General features: G+C 41.2%; 1 protein-coding gene across 1 annotated transcript; it reads right to left on the bottom strand.

The window, feature by feature from the left end:
* Positions 1 to 267: 267 nt before the first annotated feature.
* On the bottom strand, positions 268 to 17200 carry AP1S3 (adaptor related protein complex 1 subunit sigma 3). Its single transcript, XM_062582636.1, has 5 exons — positions 17137 to 17200; positions 4049 to 4227; positions 2753 to 2861; positions 1625 to 1762; positions 268 to 713 (listed from the first exon to the last, which is right to left on the bottom strand). Exons 1-5 carry the CDS (start codon positions 17137 to 17139, stop codon positions 678 to 680), a joined length of 465 nt encoding a protein of 154 aa, XP_062438620.1. The 5' UTR covers positions 17140 to 17200; the 3' UTR covers positions 268 to 677.
* Positions 17201 to 24305: the final 7105 nt, after the last annotated feature.

Here is a 24305-nt window from a genome sequence, read left to right as displayed (position 1 = left end):
ACCTGGGAGAGGCCTGCTTAGAGACAGAGAAGTCTTCTAGATCACATGGAGGTGCAGATTGTGGTTTAATAGTAGTTAAGAATTATCTTATTAGGAGACTAGAGCAGGAAACAAATGAAAGATAGCACTGCTAAAAGAAAGTAGCTGTTCCATAAAGAAGCATGTTTCTTCTTATGCTAGATGGGTTAATACGTCCACAACAAGCTTCTGAAATCAGAGTCCACAACAACTTGATTTTTAGAAAGAAGAATTGTTATTAGACCAGAATAATCATTACATTCAAAATAATGGACATTTGTACAAAACCAGAGTCATTTAGTCAGCAGCAGACCAAAACTAGTAAAAATACCTCTTCCAAGTATTGTCAGAATATCATTTTAGCTTGACAAATTCTGTCACTAAAAGACATCATATAAAACAAGTGTTCAGTCCAGTAAGGAAGAGAGAGTAAATCAAGTGTAATTACAGTTCTGAGAAACTCACATACAGTATATGCAGGTACGCAACTGTTAAACCTGCTACTACATTAGCTGACCTTCATCTTGACCATTATACAAATAAATCCCTTCAGTTATTTGTTTTTGGTATTTCTCTGAGGATCTGGCACTTTGGATAGCTATTTCATACGTGTATTTTATAGGTGCATACAGCAGATCTCTCTCCAGGTAATTTTAACATTAAAATGCAGGCTTGTTCATGTACTCTTCCACTGTCTGGAGAAAAAAAAGAAAGAAACAATTGAGGCATTATGGAGCTGTGAAGTAGGATACTATAAAGTCTTGAAACAAACCTTGTTCTCTTTGAAGGCAGTTACAGTTTTGCATGGAATTAGATCAGATTGAAATTTAACAATAATGCTACTTCAAAAAGCTTAATGGCCTTTTAGAATCTGTTCTTCAAATCACAACATACCACAGTTATTGCTAAACTCACCATATCTAGCTGGTCTTGGCATGTAGCTGGTCTACGAGCATGAGCCACTTTGAAATACCAGACCACTTTGAAAAAGGCTCTGCTCACATAATATTTCTATCAACATGGTATTTCCTTTAATATTAGATCATCCAGAAATACAAAGTAAACCCATCACATTCAGCTTCTCTTGCCATTCCTGACTCAACAATATAAGTTACATAAGAGAATTCCCGCATGGTTTTGAATAAAGGTTACACACCTGTGGCTTGTACAAAATCTACATAGGTACTTATGGGTAAAAGCAGAGGTTTCCAGCATACCCTTATTCTGATTTTAAATGCTATAGGTAGTTCATTTGTTTCCAGACTATTAGGGAAATAATTTTTCATATTTACACATACGTATGTATACAGTAAATAAATATCTTAGATATATCTTAACTTGCTTCTTAATAATAGTGACCAAGAAACTGTATTAGCTAACCTAAAGAAAGCAGTGGCAGAATGCAAGAAACTTCCAGCTGATTTCATAAGATGTAAGACAGCTGAATTCAAGTGCTGCGTAACTGCTACCTTAACCGTTATGCTTTGTGAAACTGAACTTAACACACATTTGGATAACCAAATACCAGGAGCATATAGCTGTATTTCAAGTTCCGGTCGAACAAAGAGGCTGCAGAAAGATGAAATGTTTGCCTTTTATGTCTTACCTCTTGCAACATGTCAGAATCTTCTATAGCTTTCACTGCAGACCTCTTTGAAGTTTCTTGTACTTCTCCACCCATTATAAATTCATCAAGAATAAAATAAGCTTTTTCAAAATTAAAGATTATATCCAGCTCACACACCTGGCAGAACAAAAAACCCCACCCCACATTTAAATCAATTTTACAGCATTATAAATATTACAGGGCCAAATGCTGTTAAATTATCAAGCATATTCAATATATGAATTCTTTTGGCAGGTAGCAGAGTGAGGAAAGATACTGCATATTACACAGTATTACAGCTTCTGCACACATAAATCATTATTCTCTGAACAAACATAGGCTAAAGATTTTCTATTTATTAGATTTTGTATAACACATAATATTTGTATCGAGTTTCAGAGAACACAATTGACTTCCTATCCTAGTCTACTAACTTTATAGTTGGTCTTACATAGCACATGTAATATGGATTACGTACATTCACATATAGCTTCACAGTGCAAGACAAATTCCATGTCCTAGTGACCTTACAGTGACCAACTGCTTCTTTGTTTTGAGACTGTATAAACATGAGTCATGGCACAGCGATTTAGATAAGGCATGAATTGAGGCAGCGGGAACAATTTCAAAAATATATATGGAAGAAATGGGTCTCCTGTAGTCTTTAAAGACTTACTTGAACCTTCTTCAGGCTTTCTTTTCTTTTTTTTTTCCCTCCTCTTGTACATGCCCTTTATTCTTACACAGTATCATGAAACAAAAAAAACAAAAACAAACAAACAAACAAAAAAACCCCAGCATACCGGAAGATGTCAGGAAGGAGAATTAGAACACTGTCACCCAGACTTTTTAAAAATAATTTTCCTCTAGCTTTTCCCTCAAATTCTATTGCCAGAAGAAGATGCAAAACACCAAGATTGATTTTGTTTTGGAAGAAAGGATGGAAAACAACTTTTTTTTGATAGTTTCAGCATTATTTTATTACATATTCTACTAATGAGTCCCACTTGGTAGGCAGAGTCTATCAGGGCAAGCAGTGTAGATGGAAACATGAAGCAGAGCAGCCACGGATAACTGTATTTGTGGCTGCCTGATAAACTAACATTTTGGGGCAGAAAATAAACCTACATTTCCAAAGTATCTGTCCAGTAGCTCTACATATCGATGGACAACCTCTAGTGTCAGGAGCTCATTATCCTGGTCTTCTATTGCACAACAGAAGTACAAACTAGCATACCTGGAAAAACAAAGGCAAAAACATGAGAGCAAACAAATGGATTCTCAGTGCTTTGCTCTTTGCAAAGCAACAAATCAAGAGATAATGTCTATCTGCTCTCTAAAATAGCTTGTTTTTCTCTTTCTCACCGTGTCCCATGTAACACTTAAAAAGAGAAAGTAAGTTAAACAGATTATTAATTTAGTTTAAAAAAAGGCTACCCTTGCAAAGTGAGAAATCTTTGGAATGTTAGAATCCCAACACTGGTTCTTAGCAAACTGAACACCAAGGAACACTTCAGAGGTCTACCTCATCTGCTGCAGCAGCTTTATAGGCAAGCGGAGTGAATTAACTGTGGAATGAGTTATTTCTTCTTTATTTTATATATATATATATGTACATATACATATATATATATATATGTAAAAATAAAGGTGGAAGGAGTTACAGCTCAGCAAGCTTGCAGGCTATCAAGCGACTAATAAGCATAGCAAAACTTTACATTTAAATCAGCCTCAGATAGGAGTAATAATCTACCCAATTTTCTTTCTGGTACAGTGGCTAGAGCCCCAACTTGTCATAGCATCTGATCAGAAGTTTACATCTATCATTGCACCACAAGGTGTTCAATTTTTTGCTAAATAGGAGATGCTGCTTAGTTTGTATAGTATGCTATATTTAAGCTTAATCTTGTTTACTATAATTTCACAAGGATTAAAAAGCACTTGTTGCTAAGCATCACATACTGGAGACCAAAAATTTGTTCAGAAAAGTAAACAGGAATTAACAATTTCTTCAAAGAAAAAAAATTGACAAAATGTTGAAAAAACTCTCAGAACACTTCTTGCAACCTTTTAGGAGTCTGATAATGCCTAATACACTTCTCAGTCGATTATCTTAAAGATTTAGAAAGGGGAGTAAAGCCTAAAGCCTTCCAACAGAATTTCAACCATTAGTACTTATTATATTATCCTATTTTTTTTCTTTTGACAAATTGAACAAGTATTTTTCATCTAACAATTTACCTTGCTGACTTATCCAGGGAAACTGTGCAGGGGGGTTAGACTCAAGACAGAAGAGATCTACTATCATGCTCTGGCACTTAGCACTTTTTTTAAAAAAAAAGTGCGAGCATTTACTTTTTCTCTTCTAGCTTTCATGGTATTTATATGAATAATAGTTTTATGTTCTCATAAAATTACTCACACCTTTTGTAAACAAGCTTGAGGTCTTTCCAATCAATGAAACTGCTTGTTTTTTGATTGCGAGCCAGAATAATCTGAACAATTTCTCGAGTGATCTTTTTCTTCTCTTTCTCAGGTAACGTCGTGTACCACTTCTGAAGCCTTAACTTCCCCTGTCGACTGAACAGCAGTATAAAGTGTATCTAGAGTAAACAAAGCAACATGGTTAATGCCAGGACCACAGCCAGCCTCTTGTCCACATAGTGGCAGGGAGAACGTGCCCATGTGTGACTAAGGAAACCTGTGAGCTCTTAGTGAAGCCACCTGTAACATCACTGTGAGTTTTAGACATGGTGTCACTGAGGTTTGAGGGCTGAGCAGGGGAGCAGAGATCACATTATTCAATCATGGAATTTGAGTTGATCATTTCAAGTCACAAATAAAACACCAGGATCCACGCAGAGGCTACGAGAAGCAGAAGAAAGCAACCAGCTACTTTGGAAACGGAGCTTGACAAATTTTACAAAAGAAATCACCAGATTATGAAACACAGTTTATTATGATGACAAAGTACAAACCTCAGGGCCTAGAACTTTACAACACTAAAAAAGCACTGCATGTGTATCGTTCTGCTAAATTTCAGTTTTAAAGCCAGTTATAATTTTTCAGGCTTAGCATTAGCAGTATTATTGAGATACAGAACTGTTATCTTTTAAATTGGCCTAAAAGCCAATGAGCTTTTAGGAGAAAATTATCAATTAACACTTATACAAATACTTTTATTATTAAAGTAACTGACCACAGTATGTCTACAAGCAGCCTAGCAAGTCATCTACTCTCAGCTCAGATATGGCTTTGACAATGTGGGAAATCTATTTTAGGATGACCATACATCTCAATGGGATCTCTGCTAAACGAAAAAAAAAAAAACGTTCATGAGGATAGAGATGTTTTCAATGGCTCAAGAAAACATTCTTTTTGACAGGCACCCCACCCCTCCACTTTTCTCACCAGTAACAATGCTTAGAGAACTGTGGACTCACAGGAAGGACATGTAACTGCAGTCACAGCCATGTGCATGGTGGGTACAGTCCCATGCAAAGAGACAGAGCTTCCCCCGTGGTCACAAGGAGCTAGGCAGAAGGATAAGAGCATCCTCCTCCTCACCTGCTCCCAAACCTAGCAAACTTACTACAGAAGAGAGCTTGGGGCTGGCAGGCTCCTTGTCATGTTCCCATTCCCATCAGCCTCGCCCTGCACTTCCCCTTTAGCTTCTCAATCTACATCTTAGTTCTTTCTCCCTCTTTGTTTTCCACCTCAGCTTATCCCTGTGCTGACACATCCCCATCACTTCATCTCCCCAGTAAGGATTAAAGTTAAGGTACAATAATTACTATGAAGATTACAATGCAGATTTCTGTAAAGAAAAAAGTCATTCTGCACTTTGGTAAAGTCAAAGCAGGAAAGCGCACCATAGAAGCTCCAGGTTAAAAATAAAAGAAAAAAAATGAGCAGATGGATTTGAAACAAGACATTTATTCATAATCCAGAACTATTCTCTAGCTAATAAGTAACATAACTGTTGAGTAATCTGGAGATAAGAGTTCTGAAAACTTTAGAAAAGACATGAAATGTGGGATCATTTTAGGGACAGGTAGATTGTTATATTCCTGTCTACTGGTAGCAAGATTGCTACAGCAGCAAATATGATTCTTTCTATCATTAGACTAATGCACTTGATAAAATTACAAGGATTTTGTAGCTGCCTTGTGTTGAGTACTATAATACTTTTCCAGATAAGTTTGCTAAATAAAAATAATTATGCTCCTGGCATTACACATGGTCTGATTACAGGGAAGATCAAAGCACTACGTTCTTGCCTTTCTCTGTTCATATTACCAATTGGTTTTTGACTTGGTAATGTTCCAACTATCTATACTCCTTTCCAGTAAATGAAGGGACTTATTGTCTGTACGCTTGTCCACCAACAGGAGCGAGATGAATGAAAGGCTTGCTGCATAGCACATTACCTTCAAAGCCTTTGTTAAGATGAGTGTATTTTGAAAAGCAGAGCATCAGCTCCAAAGAGGCAGGCCAGCAGGTGTTCATTTGAGAGTAACAAGGCATAGTTAGCAGCTATGTGATAAACACACATCCAAAATGTGTTGAATCACATAGGACAGGATGATCAGATTCAACTGGAAGTGCAGGGAGTTAATGAATCTCTGGTAAAGATGTGAGCATGTACAGGAAAATAAGATCACATCATTTGAGACAGTTTCCTGCATTCTCAGAAATGTATTTGTTTGCAGTGCTTCAACAGAGGAAGATAATGCCACTGTATTCTAGTTTAGGTTCAACTGTCGGACCCACGGGACCTAAAATCTGAATGCCTACAAGTAATACATATATCTCTAGGACAGCAACTATATACCTCCAACAGGTTAAACACAAACATTATTTCCATTTTCTGAAGATTGACTTCAACATGTTATGCTTCTCACAAGAAACTGAACTGCTCTCCATTTAAAACTGCTTGAAGTCCACTAAGTTTCTTCTAAAGATGCTGTTGATTTTTCACCAAGATTAGTACGTTTCCATAAGTAAAAGGCAGCATCTTCCTGAAGCAATCAGAAAATATCCATTGATACTTGTTAATGCATTGAGATTCAAACACAAGCTTCAAATATCTGGTCTCCTCGGCCTTCTATACCATGCTCTATTTCACATGCAATATATAACTGCATACCCCATAATCAATTCTACAATTATTGAAATATTTACTGCTATAAAATAGGTAAGAGCCATTACTGTAACCCATCCCCATGCTAATTTTACACGCAACAAAACAATATACACCACCCTCAAGCCTAAGTATATATTATTGGCTGAGACCTCCTGTAATAAAGCAGCGTATTAGAAAGTTGCAGATACCTAGAAGAAAACAATACTGTTTTTTTTCCCTCTTCTGATTCTTCTTCCTTCTTCTAATTTCTAAACTCCACTCAACCTGGAGAATGCGCTGGGAGGCAAACAATATTACATTCTCAAGAGATTAAATTGCTTAATTCCTATAAGTCTTAATATCAAATTTCTATAGATACTTCATTCAGGCCAGCTTTTCTCTGCCCAGCCACGTTGATATGATACAGCACATTTCTCATTCACGTAATTCCTCTCATTACAGCTCACTGGAAAGATTCCGATGCACCAATAAACCTGGAAATGATGCAGCACTGCATAAACACAAATCTAATAGCTTATATGTTCCTTGTCCTTGATTGTGGAAACATTCATTTCCACGAAGCGGGTTTTTTTTCACTCCCATTCTTTGTGTTTATAGTCTAATGAAAAAAAGCATTTAAAAGATGCCACATTTATTCCTACAAGGTAAACTCAAGGGTCAGTGCAGCGAGAATCTAATCCCCCCCCCCCACTGCAAGAAGAATGTATGCTAGAAATGCTTCTCCTCCTTCCAGGATGGGACAGTAGGGAGGGCAGAGGGGGAGACTGGCAGCTGGAGGACTCAGGAAGGAGCAGGGCTTCACTTTTTTACTGAGTTCTTGCAAGAATCTGCTCAACTAGGCAACTCTACCACTCACGCAGTTCTTTAACTCTGCGCTTCAGCTGTAACCTTTCTAAATTCAGCTTAAAGAGCCTTGACCTCTCCCCAATCGAAGTCACCTCTGACAAACAGAAATTGAATTCACAACTAACTAGTAAGTGCAAATGATGGACAACTATCCTAAAATGGCGAGCTTGGTCGAATTTAAAACTCCGAGTTCTGATTTGTAGGCTGCAGGTAACAGTGGGGCAACAGGTAAGGCAATACATGAGGTATGAATAAAGAAAAACTCATGGACCACAAAAAAGGAAATGGGAGAAAAAAGCCACACCTTTGGCAGCTGACTTGACCACCGCCGCTGAGAGTGCCTGCGGGAAACCAGCCTGACTGGCCGTACCTGGTTGAAACAAAGCGACTTTATATCATAGTGTTCTCTTTTTAGCTTAACCAGATCTCTCATTCTGGGTCCCTTGAAGTCTGCCTTTCCTTTTCATACTGTTTTAGTCTAGTTGAGTTCATAATCTGCCTATCCTTTACTATTTGTTATTCCTTCTTATTACACAAAATATCTTTTCCAACACAGACAGTTGTCCAGAAATTTTTTTACAACACACAGATATCTGAAAATGAATAAAAACGCTTTCACTAAAATGTTTCTTTAAAAAATAATGGACATCCAAATTATTTCAGTCATTAGATGACTTTCTTTTCCAATTCAAAATATTTAAAGAATATTCTGTTTAGTGTTTTTTGGGGAGGGCAAAGAGTAAATATTGAAAATATTTCCAAGAAAAATGCAGAGCTACTGTGAACAGATGTGTGGCTCGGAAAGCCAGGCTTTTAGGGTGGAATGAAAACGACATACTGAATGGACAACCAGCCACCCAACATACTAACGATCTAAACAAGCCAAGGATAGACAGAATACTAAAATACTGAATTACAGGCATTTTGGAATACTTCTAATGCACAAGGCCCCCTTCTGCTTAGTGACTACATATATGCTTTTAAAGCAATTTTGTAAAATCAAAGAAACAAGCTTCTTCAATAAAAATGTTTCATTGCATGTTTACTCTGTTACTAAAGCTTTTATTTGCAGTCAATACATGTATGTGTTAAATACTGTAGCATCTTAACTTCAAACTGTAAAACACGTTTTTAAACTGTATGTTGAAAGCAAAGCAGAAAAAAAGAAAAAAAAAATGAAAAACAGCAACAGAAGAAAACCAAAATGCAGTATGGTTGCACAACTGGCCTGGAATTCTTTCCAGCGTCACCTCAATAGGAAAATTTCTGAATGGTTTCTATTGAACAACACATTCAAAGTTCATGTAATAAAACCTGTGCCAGATCAGTATAGTCACATGTGACTATAGTTACACATTGATTTTATTTTTCACTTGATGCAGAAAACACCTGTATTTTTTAACTGAAATAAATTTTTAAATTGACTGGCATATGAGAGATAAAGGATATTTGCACTATATTGCAGTATTGATCCTGCTGATGATAACCTTCTTGATAGGCTCACTTGAGTTAAATAAAACTAATAATTTTGAAGCAGTGTAGCTGAACTCAAGTTCTGAGCCAAAAGCCTCTTGAAGCCTCTAACTCTCAATCCCTACCTTGGGGCCAGAAAACAACAGCGATGAGGAACTTTTTAGTCCCTGAGGCTGTGTCCAGGTGGGTCTCTGGCACCATGGTAGCTGCTGGGTAGACGCAGTGACACTGGCACCATACTGCACGTCCCTCATCCTTCCACTCCTATTTATTACCGCCTCCAGCAGGTTCAGCAGCTCTAATCCTCCTCATCCCGGCTTGTGCCTCATAAATTGGTAGCACTCCTGCAATAACACCCTCCCTGCAATAAAGACCAGCCTGCGCGCTCCTCCTGGTGGGCTCCTGGTTTCCTTCCAATAAGGAAGTCTGTTTTTTCTAGCGTTTCATAGAAAAGAGGAGCCAAGACAGGTTTTTCAAGAGTGCTCCTAAAACCTCTAAAACAGCTCCTAAAATCTCCAAGATGTAAATGTATGCAACGATGTCCAGGTATTACAAAGGATAATTATTCTCAGTTTTTTCAACTGGTACTTTTTCATTCATGTAAGTGAATTACTCCAGTCTACAGGCAATAAGCAAGAACAAATCCAGGCAGGGAGTCTGCATAAACCCTGACTTCTGCAACTTGAGAATAGCCCAGTGACAGCACCACAGTAATGTGAATCAGAAAAACAGGAAACCCTCAGCCTCAGCACCCGAGCCTGATAGCTGCCGTGATGCTCACTAGCTGCCCTCACAGAAAGCAATATAATTTGAAGACATTCAGAACAACTATGAACTACATAATCACATCCCTTCTGCCTCCTGGGTGGGGGGGTCTCGGGGCTGTTTTTATTTGTTTGTACATTGTTACAGCAAAAAAAAAAAAATGTCAGGCTGCTATGAGGAGGCAGCTCGGGTAAGAGGCTGACCAAATCGCTGACAGCTGTCCCCAAAGAAATGACTCAGCAGAAGGCAGGGGAAGTGTCAAGGCTGTTTCAGGTTTGTGGGGTTTTGTAAAAACATTTTCACAGCAGAGGATTAAACGAAGCTGAACAGCTTGTGAGTCACGCTAGCCCCAGTGTATTTTATCATCACAAGAAACCATCTCCCAGGCTATTCTTCGAACACTGTGAAGAAACAGAGCAAAACTCCAGCCCAACGGGCTCTGGCAGTAGCTGCAGCCTCTTCTGTTCTCATTTCCCGTTTACTTCCATCAGTTACTTGCAAAGTCCTGCAGTGGTTTCCCCTGCCTCCAGGAGCAAAGCTTACAAGCTTTGTGCTGGTGTGCGGGGCCACAACGGAGAGATACGAGAGTGGCCCGAGCTCCTCAGCCAGCTAGCAAATGCTCCCACCGAAGGTGGCAGTGCTGGTGGCACAGAGACATTCCCGGTCTTGCAGCAGCCTAGCACAGGTTCTTTCAGCTCTCATGCATCATCTCAGCAGAGATGCAAGGCGAAAATCTGAGCTCCAGCAGGATCAAAGGTACCTGTATTTTTGGATCATATTTGTGAATGACTTGGAAAGAGAATGCGAGTCATTTTTTGGAAACACTGAAGTACTTCATTTAGCATTTCATTCCATTTTCCAACAGAGAAAAATCTCAGTTTTCCATTTGAATTGACACTTTTTTTTATTAAGGAAAAAACAAACACGGATTTAATAACCTAAATGTGAAAGAAGCAACCACTGTTTAGGGAAGGGAGAGGTGGAGTACAGAATCTCATAAATGCTTTATACTGGCCCAAAATTTTGCCTCCAGAATTAAAGTTGTTTGACTGCAAGTTTTTGGGCCAAATTCAGTTATTCTAGTTATTCTGCTATATGGCAGGTCTTGCCATGAGACTTAGTGGAAAGGATGTGTATGAGGCCCTAGCCCCTACCCACAGCTATTTGCTGCTCTACACAGGGTCATTACGTATACATCTCTGAAGAGACAGGTCTGCAAAGGCCTTATTTCATAGCTTAAATAAGCATAGATACAGATTAATAATGAACTAAAATTGAAAACTAATTGGCTGCTTTTCAGTAGTCACACCCTCCAGCTTACCATCTATCTGTAATATGCTCTCCTCTGTTTAACTAACGGGGTCAGAAGCAGAGAGGAATAATACTAAATGGAAGTCTGCAGTAAAGCAAGGAATTGGATTTGAGTCTGTGACTACTACCTCAGCTACTGGACTAGCCTTTCTCAGTTCAGGTCATTTGTGACATTCGCCTTTATATTCTTTCCTGTTTTGGTCGGACCTGATACCTAATAAGCTATGTAGGAGAGATCAAATCCAGAAAGAGACACCAAGTAGAATATGCATTATTCTGGGAAGAGAATGAAGTCCATTACACTCCACAGCCTAATGGTTATGAGTTTTGAGTTTCATTTTGTAGTAGGTTGTTTAGCCACCCTCATGGTTTTTCCAGAGCTTGGACTAGACAACTAGACACCCACTGCACACTTCACACATTCACCTTGCAGCATTTAGTTCACAAAGGCGGAATATGGTAAATTTCTGCATTTTCATCAAACATAAAGGCAATTCGATGTCTCATTTCTTTGTGCTTTGCATCTATTACTCACCTCCAGGGGCCAAGCAAAGGGTGACAATCATGCAGAAATTGCTACACTAGATCATGAGCTCCTGAGAACTAAAAGCAGCTGACAGAACCCACCTTCAAGTCCCGGTGGCAACCAATATGCCAGTAATAGACATTTACTGGCTGCCCAATACGACTTCTAATGCCCTATCTCCTCTTGAGGAGGACCTTGCTTAGGTCTGAACAGAGGATAGCAGACGAGCACTTTACATGAATTCATCTAATCAGAGAAGAAAAAATATCAGAGGATGCAGCACCAGGGGTTAAATCTGTGGTATTGAGAAACATAAACTGAGGGCACATTAGGCCAGAAAGACATGTCTGCCCAGAAAGACCTGTCATGCTTGCCTTCAAACGTTCAAAGGTAAATTTTGATATTTCCAGCCTACCCCACTGGCTCTGCATGATGTATTCCTACTCACAAATAAACCCGATTTGTGCATGACTGGGTGTCTTAAGCCTTCTCAAACTTCTGCAACACTTGCAAAACTGCAAAGGCCAGGCCTGGCCACTCAGCAATGTATACACTCAAAGTAACCAGGGAAAGGCAGAGGACAGCCTGCAGGAATAGGACAGTAGGAAAATGAAGGGCATAGATTGTAATTAGTAGCTGGTACAGGAAGATTTGTTTTCACAAGAGCAGCAAAGTTTTAATTTAGGCACCAGTGGGAAGACAACAACTGGCTCACATAAATGCCTGATGAGGACAAAACATGAATCTTATAAATACTGCAGAGAGGAGCAGCTCTGTCTGCCATCTCTGATCAGGCAGTCTCCTCAATGCCTGCATCATTTTGATACTTTGCTGTTTTTCTGTATCTTATTCTAATTACTTAAAAATCCCAATCTTTATAAGCCATCCCACAGACCTTCTGAAGGCATCCATTAAAAGCAAGAGCAGCCAAGGCACAAACATCTTACATGATCCACAAGCTTGGCCTCATTTTCTTGCCTCCTCATTACCCAGCTGTGTTCTCATACAGTCAGATATGCCAGAGGCAAAAGCTTCCCATCACCTCTCCAACCTTCTCCCTGCATTTGCCTACCCCAAAGTAACTACATCCTAGTAATTCCTGAGACATGCCTACAAATTTCCTTATTTGTGAAAGTATAAAAAATGTACTTAAGCAAAGGATCAGCTGATGATCTTGTGTGACATTTCTTCTTTTGCTCTCCAAAAATGAGCTTCCCAGCCACAGATAGTGAAGTATACATTGCAATTCGTGTATGGTCAACAAGCCTAGAGTGGTCTCCAGTGTAACAATGGGACTCTGCAACAATCAGGAGTACTCAAGAGATACCATAGTTGGAAGAAGTCCACGTCACCAGTCAGGGATTACAAACTTCTAAGAAATCTGAAACCTACAGCACTCCTTGGCAAAAGATTAAAAAGCTTCCATCTAGACTGAGTGAAAAAAAGTATTTCCTTTTGTTTTATTTAAATTTAATGCCTAAAAATTTCATAGGATGCAGTCTGACTCTTCTTGTTAGGAACCATTCTTTATACCACTTACGATTTTATACATTTCTTTCATTTCCCCTGTATCCATCTCTTTCCAAACTGAAAAGTCTCCATCTATTCAGGATCTTCTCAAATGAGTGCCACTACCATTATCTATTCTCACAGTAATAGTTCACTACAAGATAAACAAGCAACGAAATACTACATGAACTAATTTTGTGCAGAACACTGTCTCAAACAATAGGATTCAATTATGTGCAATTTTTTCCCCTCCCTTGTCTATTCCAATCTGCTGCCCTTCTTGTCTTTCAGACTTAAAGATTCCTGGAGGGAAAGTTTGCCATCTTTGCTAGACCAATAGATACACAGCCATATCACAGAGTGGAAAAAAAGCAGGCAAGATCTAGAGAGCATAGGTTCTTCTTTCAGTCTTCGGTAACAAATCCTGTGCAACAATGAAAACATTTTTATAGATCTGTGTTTATTTTACCAATTAAGAGGTATTGAAACTGTCAGTGAAGTCAATATTCAGAATAACTGAAAGCTTATTTCCAGACACCAGACAGGTGTGTTGAAGTGACTGCAGTTTCTCAAATATGTCTGCTCAAGCTTCAAGATCAGGGACTAGTATCAGATTTCTCGGTAAGTAGAAAGGTCGCTTACCAATTCTTTCTCTATGCAGGCCAAATAAATTGTTAGACTTATCCTATTCCTTGGTGGGATTACTCCGATCTTTCTTTGGGTTTCAGATCATGTCCAGAGGTACCGATTTTTTCGCACTGTACTGATGAAAATCACAGGTAGAAAGGAAGCAGGCCATTTACAATGTAGGCGCTAGTTCTGTGCTTAAAGCTATGCAAGCAGAGCCATGTGCTATTATCAGACAAACTCTGATAACACTGAGGTGGCAGGATCGAGGTGTTGCAATACTTACAGGCACGGAAGACTACAGCAATGTATGTCCGTGGGGAAACAAATCATTTTCTCCTCTCTGTTCTTTCCCTGCCCTTTGCCTTCTCCGTCTATTCAGAGGGCAACCCTTCATGGTATGTTTCTCTCTGCTGCAACCATACAGTGTCAGCTGCATCCATAACACTTGCCTTTTTATGGCAGGGAGCTGAATCTAGTCTTTTTTTCTGAAAAGCCCTTTAAAAAAAATGCACTGCACAAAGCAGTAGCTAGGCAGAAAATCAGTCTTTCTCAGCAGGATGCGAAGCAAGCTTTGCTAAACAGACTCTTTCCTGAAACTTCTCTGAAAATTTGCAACAGAGCTTTTCCACCAAAACAATTTTCTTGCCAAGATACGGTACCATTTGCACAAGTACCTTCCACTCAGATCTCAAAACATATGATACAGGTGGCAAGCACAACTATAAACTCTAAACAAGAGGAAGTGATCTACTGTGAGCGAGTTTAAATGCCTTACTGAAAGTTCTCAGGTTGCCAGTCTGGATAAGACTTTTGTTTTTTGATTTGTAACACCATGTAACAACCCCTTCACGGAGACTGGATGACAGAGGAATTTTAACCCAAAGAGTACCCTGACAAAAGCATCCTTCCATCAACATGGGTTTCTACAATAGCAGAGTAAGGCAGACCACTAGTTAACATGATTATGCCAGCAAGTGTTTGTACTGTGACCACAGAAAAAGAAAAAAAATGTAAGAATGCATACACACCTTATAAAACTATAATAATAAATACAACAGACAGTCTCCAAATCGTCAATAAACAGCACTATTGTGAGCAAAGCTCCTTTGGGACCATTACGAGTGCGTTAAAAAACTGGCATCTGTGAAGTGCATGCACCATATTTCTGAGACTTCTGAGATCAGCTTCCCTGAAATCAGCTCCCATACTGACAGTCAAGGGCAAAATAGGAGCTCCACTTGTTTACATAAGCTTTACTGAAAGGAAATGAATGAGCAGGGCTGTCTCAGGGTGTAACCAGAAAGGTTATATATGCAGGCCTAAGGTGTGGAGACTGCTCTGCCATCCATAAATCCATTATTGTGCATGTTCTATATACAAATGTAATGACAGGCACATTTTTCTAAATATGGTAAATTAGACCTACGTGTATGAGGAGGTGCATTCTGGCTTAACTAATGGGTAGGGAAGAACAAAAACCACCACCAACAACAAAAAACCAGTTCCACTTTTGATGACAGAGCCAAACATAAAAATTTGGTCCCCAAAGAACAAGAATTGAGAGGCTTCTTTTCAGTTGCACTACTGGTAACTCACATTACAGATGTACACAGTGGGCACACTGTGCAAGACAGAAGCCCGGGGCAGGCTCACAGAACCTGCCCAAACTCTGAATTACCAAGCAACGAGATGGTTTCTCAATTAAGAGGAACCACTGACCATCTTACTGCTTGAGAATCCATAGTTCTACTTGGGGAAAATCTAGCCATTATTCTGAGGATGTCAGCTGTCACATTTAACAAAAAGATAATCACAGCAACTTTTTTCTGATCTCAGCAAACCACCAAGTGTGACAAGGACAATTCTGAATAGTCACTACTAAAGGCTTTCCTTGCAGGATCCTGCGCTGTAACCCTTTAAACCGGAGAGTTGCTGCCCACATGCCATGCTGATCTGAGCTAAGACAAGAGGCTGCTGCCACTGATGCCCAGATGTGGACCCTAGGTGCACACGTGGATTGTCTGCCAATATACCACACACACGAAAGAGAACCAGATCCACTAACCGTCTCTTTCACACAAATACATTACTTCTAATGCAAGCTCACCATTTTATCATGAACCCCAGTATATGTAGATGAGTTTTTTCAGCTGTGGTTCCAACCAAAACAAGGCTCTTCTGACCACACACAGATGGTACATGCTCTGATCATTTCATTTCTGAACCTGACTAAGCAGCTTCAGACAATCTTGACAAAGGTAGAGGTCTTAAAGACTACTGCTCTGCAACTGCCATTGGAACAGGCAGCTGAGATAGATAGAGGCAAGACTGATGTGCAAGATCACAGCTTTTAAGACACCAGGGAACCTATCTGGAAAAGCACTCCTCCAAAATGTTCCTATCATAAGAAAACCCGCAGCCCGAAACTGCACCATTTAGACTTCAGTCAGTTAAAACAAAACTAAACTCGATACTCTCCAGATACTAGAACTGACCAGAACCTCCGCTCCTTAAGTTACAGAAGACTTTATGAAATCTCTATATATCAGATTTGCTTTCCTGGTTGCCTATGGAAGGTTTTCAGTGTGACCTGAGGTCCTCCCCAACGGCTCAACATAGGAAACGATGAATAAAACATTTGTTTCCTTAGAACAAGTGTAACCTTCTTAAAATTCCCTTGGAAATAGTATCTCAGCTTCCCAGAACAACTGAGGCAGCCCTAACAAGCAAGCTAGAAAGCACTTTTTAAAGAAGAGCTTTTATACCTGTTGAAAGGCACGTCAGCTCATTCCAACAAATGGATTTTTCAGGAATCAAAGTTACTTTTTCTCCAGGGCTGGGAACACAAATGAGGTGTTTACGCTTGGTCTCAGTGTCTGCTCTCTACCCTAACGAGTGCGAGGACAGCAATATTCAGGTTGCCAGAACTCCTGCAGAACGACTAACGTTTAGAAACTCATCTCTGCCAGAACTCTGTTTTTTGAGCAGTGTACAAACGCATCCGTCGGTTTTCGGTTCCCAGGAAGCGAACACCCGCGGCGAAACCTGACGAGCGCCCTGGCGATGCCGAAGCAGCGGACGGTCTCCGGAGCAAGCCGGAGAGGGTCGAGCTACCCCGGGGCACGGCTGCCTGGCGGCGGGGCGAGGGCGGCCGCGCAGCTACAGGCGCCAGCGAGCCCGGCCCGGGCACCGGGAGGAGGCGCGCGGCGCGGCGCGGCCGGGCCGGGCCGGGCCGTGAGGCCGCGGGGGCTGCCCGGCCGGCGGGGCGCACTCGCCGGGCGGCGCGGCGCGGCCCCGCGCACTTACCATGGCGTCGCGGCGGCGGGCTGGGGCCCGGCGCGGCTGCTGGCGGCCGCCGCGCCAGGTGAGGCCGCGGCCGCGCATCCCGCCTTCCCACAATGCCCCGGCAGGAAAGTCCCCGGGCGCGCCCGCCCCCGCCCCCGCCGCGCGCACCTGCCGGCACCTGCCGGCCGTTACGCGCGGCCGTTACGCGCGGCCGTTGGCCGCCTCGCGCGGCCGCGCTGCCCGGAGGGGGCGGCCAGGCCGGCCGCCGCTTCCCCTCCGCGCGCTCCCGGGAGAGCTGGGACAAGCAGCGCGGGCAGACGGGCGGCTCGGTGACTGAAAGAGGGAGCGGCGCACCCAGCCGCACCAGCGGGGCACCTCGGCAGAGCGCCCGCGGGCGCCTCTCCTCAGAGGCGAAGGCGCTGAGGGCGGGGAGGGCCGGCCGGGACTGCCGCCGCACTGCCCAACCCCAGGAATCCCCCCTTACGTGCCTTAAGAACTGCTCAAAGGCAGCCCTTCTCGTCCCGGCGAAACCAGCGTTTTTATTAAAACGCACTTCATATCCTGTCGTGGCTCCAGCTACTTCTTTCCATCCCTTCCCCTCTTCGCACCCTTCAGATCTGCTGATGGAGCTACACAATTACCTTGTGGCCCACCTCAGTCAAAACTGGGTTAGCTTAAGTATCTTAAAACGCTGGACGTTGCCAACCTGCTCTTTTTAAGAGAGCCAGATTAGAAAGCACTTGCACAAGCAGCTCTGCCAGCTGATCAGCAAATCCTTGTAACCTCTGGCAAGGATTTGCTGATAAGGAACTGCTGCCAAAAGCATACGCAACATCCTCCAGCCCAGCATGTGAATCAAACGCTCTAAACGCAGCCTCTGGCATCTCGAGCTCTTACCATGGGCCTGATCTGGATACACACTGCACCACGGAAGCATTTAACAAGGAGGAAGTTTAATTGCTTACTGTCTAACAGCAAGATGTTCCCCAGCGCGCAACCCCACCTTTGGTGTGTCTGGGCTCGGGGTATGGTTCCCATCCGCTACAGCCAGAGCCGCTGACTGCAGCGCCCCGCTTTTGCACGTGACTCCGGGTGCATCCAAGTCATCAGAGAAAAAGAGAAACCTGAAAGAGCTCAGAGATGCTGGGGGATAGCGTGGTGTCAACAGCAGCCAATGCTGGTCAACCCCTTTCAGCCTGTGTGCTTGGGCAACACGGCATGACCCCCTGACAAAAGCGACTGTGTGTGCACAGCTGGGAGGCCAAGCTGGGCTGAAGTCCATTCACAGCTGGAAAAACTTGTTTGCAAGAGTACAGTGAGAAGGGAAGGAAGGATGATATCCCTATTCCAGAAAACCTTCAGAATTTTTCCTGTTTTTCTCCCTGAAAATTTTGAAGAATTCATGTTTTTAGGGAAAAGAAGGAAGAACTATCTTTATAACTAACAGAAATAGGGTGTTCAAAAACATCAAAAAAAAAAATAACTGATTTTACAGCGAGAAAACACTATCACTGGTAAACAGATTTCATCCTCTAAGGGAGGCAGGTTTCTAGGCATATATCTATACTTCAACCTATGCCTAAATCACTCTTCCAACTATACCCCCTTAACCATACAGAATGCAGGTCAGTATGAATATTTATGAAGAGGTGTGATCCTTATTCTCTCATTTAGCAGCATGGAGGTAATTCATGCATTTGCTTGCACACGCACAGTCCTTCTTCTCCCTAAGCTACAACTTGGTCTGTATAGACACACCTTTCCTAGACTCCTTTACTGCTACTTGCTCAGTTCTAATTTCTCTGTATTTCAACCCAGTTCTGCCAGGTAGCAAGCTGCATGCTGCTCAGTGTGTTGCTGCAGACTAGTGCTCTGTTTTACTTCTGTGGTATGTAACACAAGAAATGTGAGCTCCAGCTCCCTACAGATCTCACAAATACTTCATTTGCTTGCTTGCCTCTACTTTCTGACTGCACATCCTAGGCCTGTAACACAGCAGTAACTACAGACCACAAGAAAATTTGCCTTTTACTGTTCAGCTGCGGTGCAGCACACAGTATGCCACAAGAACGTCTGTCAGCACTGGCCCCACTGGCTTTGCTGGGGCTCTATCCTGCTGTCAGTGAGCTCGCTGAATACATGCTTATTGCAATCAGCATCTGATAAAGCAGAACAAAACCTTTTGCTAGGTTTTCTGAAAGGTAGCTCAGATGAGTAAACAGGCCACAAAAGCTGCCATGCTAACTATGCTGAAAGGCAGGAATACTACCTCCCGCCAGGGGTAAACATCTGGTTTCTCCAGAATGGCAGAGAGCCAACTCTGCAGTTAAAACCCAAATGTTCCTCAGTGTTGGTGAGCAACGGATGTCCACTGAGATCACCAGCAGAATTTGGAAAGCCTGGTCTCTGAAAGCCAGCTGGTACTCTAGGCATGCACACTTGGAACTGGACTGACCTGTGCTGCAAGTATGCAGACACCACAGCTTGCTGTATTGGAGATGCAGGGTATCAATGTTTTCTCAATTTGTCTCAAAAAAAACTTATAAATTAATGGCTGAGCATTCCTCTCCCTCCTCCCTCAAAAAAAAAGTTTAATGAAAACAACTCTTTTCAGTAGCCTACATCCCACATAGCTGTATGCTCCCGTTTACTCCAGTGATGGGCAATAATATTTTTTGCTTAACAATCTCATTGCAATAATCTTACTTTTCTATGTAAAGACCTAATTTGAACTCAAGAGAATGAGTTTTTGTGTTTTTTACAAGTATATCAGAAAGAAGCAGCAGCAAATACATTGTGCATGCAGTGCACATTAACATATTATGGCCAATCTTGAAAGTTAGCAGCAGAGTTAAGAAATTTGTTGCCCTATAGAAGAAAGACTGCAAATATAAGACCATGCCCAGGTTGACGTTTTTCAGCACAGAAAGCCAGACTGTACTTAATGACTAACTAGAAGTCATAGATAGTTGGAATTCTCCTGTTCCTCACCACCACTAGCACAGTGTGCCTGCATAAACTTGTAATAAAAATGATAGCTCAAACTTTCCTAGTGGAAACTACTGATGGTTATCAGCATTGCATAGCAAGGGGAATGGGGGATGCAGGAGAATGGCTGTGCCAGGTAAACTGATGGGAGAGCACAGCAAGCCAGGCAAATTCCTCACCGTGGAATCTGGGTCTTTCCCAACTCCTTTGGGTCTTTCCCTTAGGCCACGTTAATTAATCTGGACACCAAAGCTTGCAAAGTAACACAAAGTTATTCCACGAACTCAAAACAGGCTGCAAAAAGATGGAGGCCCTTCTCTTCTGGATTTTATCTTTGCCTGGTGGAAAATGCTCATATCCCTTCCTTAAGGGGCCTTTGAAAAGGCTTTTAAGGCAGGCAGCTTTTTTTTTTTTTTTTTCTTTTTTCCTCCCTACTGGATGTTGCAGCCTCGAGGTCTGCATTCTACTCTTCTAGCAGCTATCACATTCGGAAATAAGAAATGTTCACATCGAGAGTCACAGTGGCTTCAGTGAGTTTCATGTGCATAGAGATGCTTTTCTAGCTCCTAGGAATAAGTTCTGGTGAATTTGGACATTATTTATTTGAACAGATGTCTTTGTTAAAAGGTCAGATGCCATGGACTGATGAAGTCCTAAACCTGCAACAAGTTTTACACAAGGCCCTATTAACTTCTTCACGCTTTAAGGGCTGCAGAAGCTAATTTTGGGCCATATAGGTAAAACTACACATTCACTAATGATCTACAGTTAATTGCAAAATTATATTCCAAGTACATTTTCAGGGAAACAATGAAACCTAACAGGTCATGTATTAAGAGACAGAAACCGCTGTCTAAAGAATAACAGAAAGAGAACAAAATGTAGCTTTCTTCTGAAAAGCTGCAACAATTCCTTCTGAAAAAACACCCTTGTATTACAGAAAGAAGTCTCCTTGCTCACACAGTACCACAACAAATGAAGCACAGCACTCACCATTTACACTGATTCTACCTAGCACCCGCCTTGGTCTCATTTTTCAGCATCTAAACAACTCCCCTAAGCTAGGGAGTTTTTGTCATGCACACAGAGCCAAGGACTATTTCAGATGAGCGGACCGTTGTGAACCAAGGAGTTCAGGTTCATGAACACTGAGTGATTCTACAGGAGACTTGCTGTGCAGGTTTTTTTTTTTTTTTTTTTTTTTTTCCACTCAATACTAGGTCCACAGGGGAAAGAAAAAATGTAAAAGCTCAATCTATATTCAACTGCAGGAGGTAGCTTTTAATTGTACTTTGGATCAATAAAGACAATCTAACACTTGCTCTTGATTACTAGGCAGGGGGTTGTACTTTTCTAGACAATTTTTCCCTGCATTTCATTTACTCCTTTTTGCCATTTCCTCACAAGATCTGAATCCCCCAGAACTTAAGCGCAAGACAGAACATTCAGATCCCTAAGGAACATACAGAATTATATTTCACTGTCACAATTTTTGTACTTATCACCAGCAATGGCATATTCAGTAAGTAGCACCAACATTTCAGCAGTTTAAAGTATTAAGAAGTGTAAAATTTGTATTCTCAAACCATTATAGCCTGCACTGAATTGACAGGGGTACACAAGCACTTAAAGGGTGTCAAGCAGCATTTTATTCCATTTCCTAGCTGTAGAAAACTAAGATCAGGCCAAAAGGTAGGTAAACGTTAATAAAGGTCCATACAGAATTCTACTTCCATCAAGAAAAAATGTTACTGTAGCCCTCTTGTGTTCATTTGGATTAACAGCTATCAGATCCGGTCTCCTTCCTTCTAGCCCCTCCAGTCAAGGGCCGTAGTGCTTCTGCATGCTTTAACCAACCACCAATTCATTTCACTGCCCTCTCTACTTCCCCTCGGTTTCTTTTGCTCTTTTCTCTTTCTGCCTGATCATTAAACCTAACGATACTCAGACCGTGCTTTGAAACAATAGAACACATTGTTGATAAATTCACACACAAAACCAAGAAAACTACCGTTTTGAAATAGGACTAAAACATCCCTTGTTTCATATAAATATACTTAAAAACCCTGCATTCCCCCTCTCTAAAACAGATAGACTGTACATAATGAACGGCCTTATTTCCCTCTGTTAGATTATGCCTGAGAGATGAAGTTTTAGCTGGAATGTTCCACAGATACCATTTAGACATTTACAACATTCCTTTGCCCTTACAGAAAACAACAAGATTAAAAAGACTGGTGGCCACCCCTTAGCTGGGACCAGCACAAAGTCAGGGATGGAGAAGTAGCAGCTTTATACTATATTCTTTTCCAACCTGCAAGGGCTAAAGCAAGCAGAAGAGCAAGTACAGCTGCATTGCTATGGGTGCTTAATGGGATGGAGTCTTGTACGTGAGGGTGAGACAGCAGGGTGTTTCCAGAGAGACACTCACCTTTCCTGTCTGCTGCCTCAGTCCTCCTTAGCTCAGCCATGCAAGACCTGCTCACCTGACACACCAGTAAGCTCAGGCAGCAGTTGAGGTGTGCTTCAAGAACTCCTATCACCCATCCCAGAGAGTCAAACTCCAACACAGACATGCTGCTGCAGAGGGAACTTGGAGAAGGAGCCACAAACTAAGAAAGAAAGAAGAAGAAATATGATGAGAATGGAGATATGGCAAAGGATAGTGCCAAGAAATAGAAAAATAGCTATAGCTTAGCAGCAGCAAGGAACATTGGCAAGCAGTGCCCACTCCTCATCAGTGACATGGAGGGTGAACTTCAGCTCATGAATGCTCTTAAGAGCTTTGAGATGCATACATTTTAAACTGAAAATTACTCATTTTAAACTGAAAACCTAGGAGAAACAGGCTGTGAAAAGGAAAATTGATTCAGATACACAAGGGTCATGGAATCTTTTTGTATGGAAGAAAAATAATAAAGTTAGGAGCAAGTTTAACTCTGTCTTTCCCTACAAAAAAGGGTAAAGGTAGGAAAAGGGTATACCTCCTTAACGTTTGTTATTTGCAAATCAGTGCTTACTGAAGAACATGCAAATATATTTGGGAGGAAGAACGGAAGGACCAAGCATAAAAACATAAAAGGGAAATCCTGCAGTCAGTCTGTGTTTCTACACAAGTTTATCGTGGTTTGGGGCTGGATAAATGCTAAGGAATACCTAAGCATATAGCTCTCACAAATAGCATGATTCACATCATACCAGGGCCCTTGAAACAAAGATTTTAAGCACTTAGCAATTCAGTTACGAAACAGCTAGATGTACGGCAACTCATGCTATCCATTTCACAGAGCAATCAGAAAAGAATGGACCAAGTATTCCATATATAAGGCAGCCAATGCCACCTAGGTTACTGTAATTAGATGGAGTCTGAATCAACAATCTAGTCCAGATACTCTTTGTAAGGGCAGATTATATAGCAGAACTAGAAAGAGCTCTAGAGAGATCACAAATACTGGTGTATGTTGAGGCAGTTGGGGGAAGGCTCACTGTAGGCAAGCAAAAAGTAAAGTTTCTAATGATACCATATTTTTAAGAGTATTTTTATATTTAATTTTATGAAAAATGAAAAATTGTAGATTACTGATTTATTTTAAAACTACTTTCTTTCATTGCACAGATGATCAAAGCAATAACACTACCTTTGAATCTGTTCAACTGTTAGTTTCTTTTGCATATTCATATTTAGTAGATTATACAATGCTGCCTACAGACCATACCCTTACTTCCTCCAAAGGAGCAAACACAGTCATGAGGTCACCTGGCTGCAGTTGCTCAGAGTTTGATAAGAAGGTTTGCTGCTCTGGATACATCCATGCAACTGCCATTCCCTTTATATTCATGAGAAAGAGAGAAGCAGATCAAGCTTCCAAATGTTAAATTTTGACTTACTGAAAGATGTTTAATTAATGATAAAAAAAAAAAAAAAAAAAAAGAAAGAAAAAAAAAAGGCCATGCTAAGCAAGCAGAAATTCATCCTCTTCTATAGATTTTGATCATGGCATTTCACTGTTATCCAAGTCATTTACAATGGAGAACTCCAGGTCTACCATAAAAAAGCCTGGGAGAGCTTTCCCTTTAAAGTATGTAATATAAAGTTCAATTGATATTAGAAAAAAAAAAATCGATTTCTTTCTTGATTCCAACTTATTCCTAGTCAGTCCATTGACTAAGTTTAATACCACACTAAAACACTCATTGCTAAA

The sequence above is a fragment of the Rhea pennata genome, chromosome 9, assembly GCF_028389875.1.
Source record: "Rhea pennata isolate bPtePen1 chromosome 9, bPtePen1.pri, whole genome shotgun sequence".
Lineage (NCBI taxonomy): Eukaryota > Metazoa > Chordata > Aves > Rheiformes > Rheidae > Rhea > Rhea pennata.
The sequence above is the reverse complement of the archived record's forward strand: the minus strand, read 5'-3'. Positions and strand labels throughout refer to the sequence as shown.

Bases quoted from the DNA above. Each gene is read 5' to 3' on its own strand.
- AP1S3 (XM_062582636.1), bottom strand. The intron at 2,862-4,048 runs GTGTGAGTAATT...TTGTTTTTCCAG, and splicing joins CTCAAGCTTGTTTACAAAAG to GTATGCTAGTTTGTACTTCT. The intron at 714-1,624 runs GTAAGACATAAA...TTTTTTCTCCAG, and splicing joins ATTCTGACATGTTGCAAGAG to ACAGTGGAAGAGTACATGAA.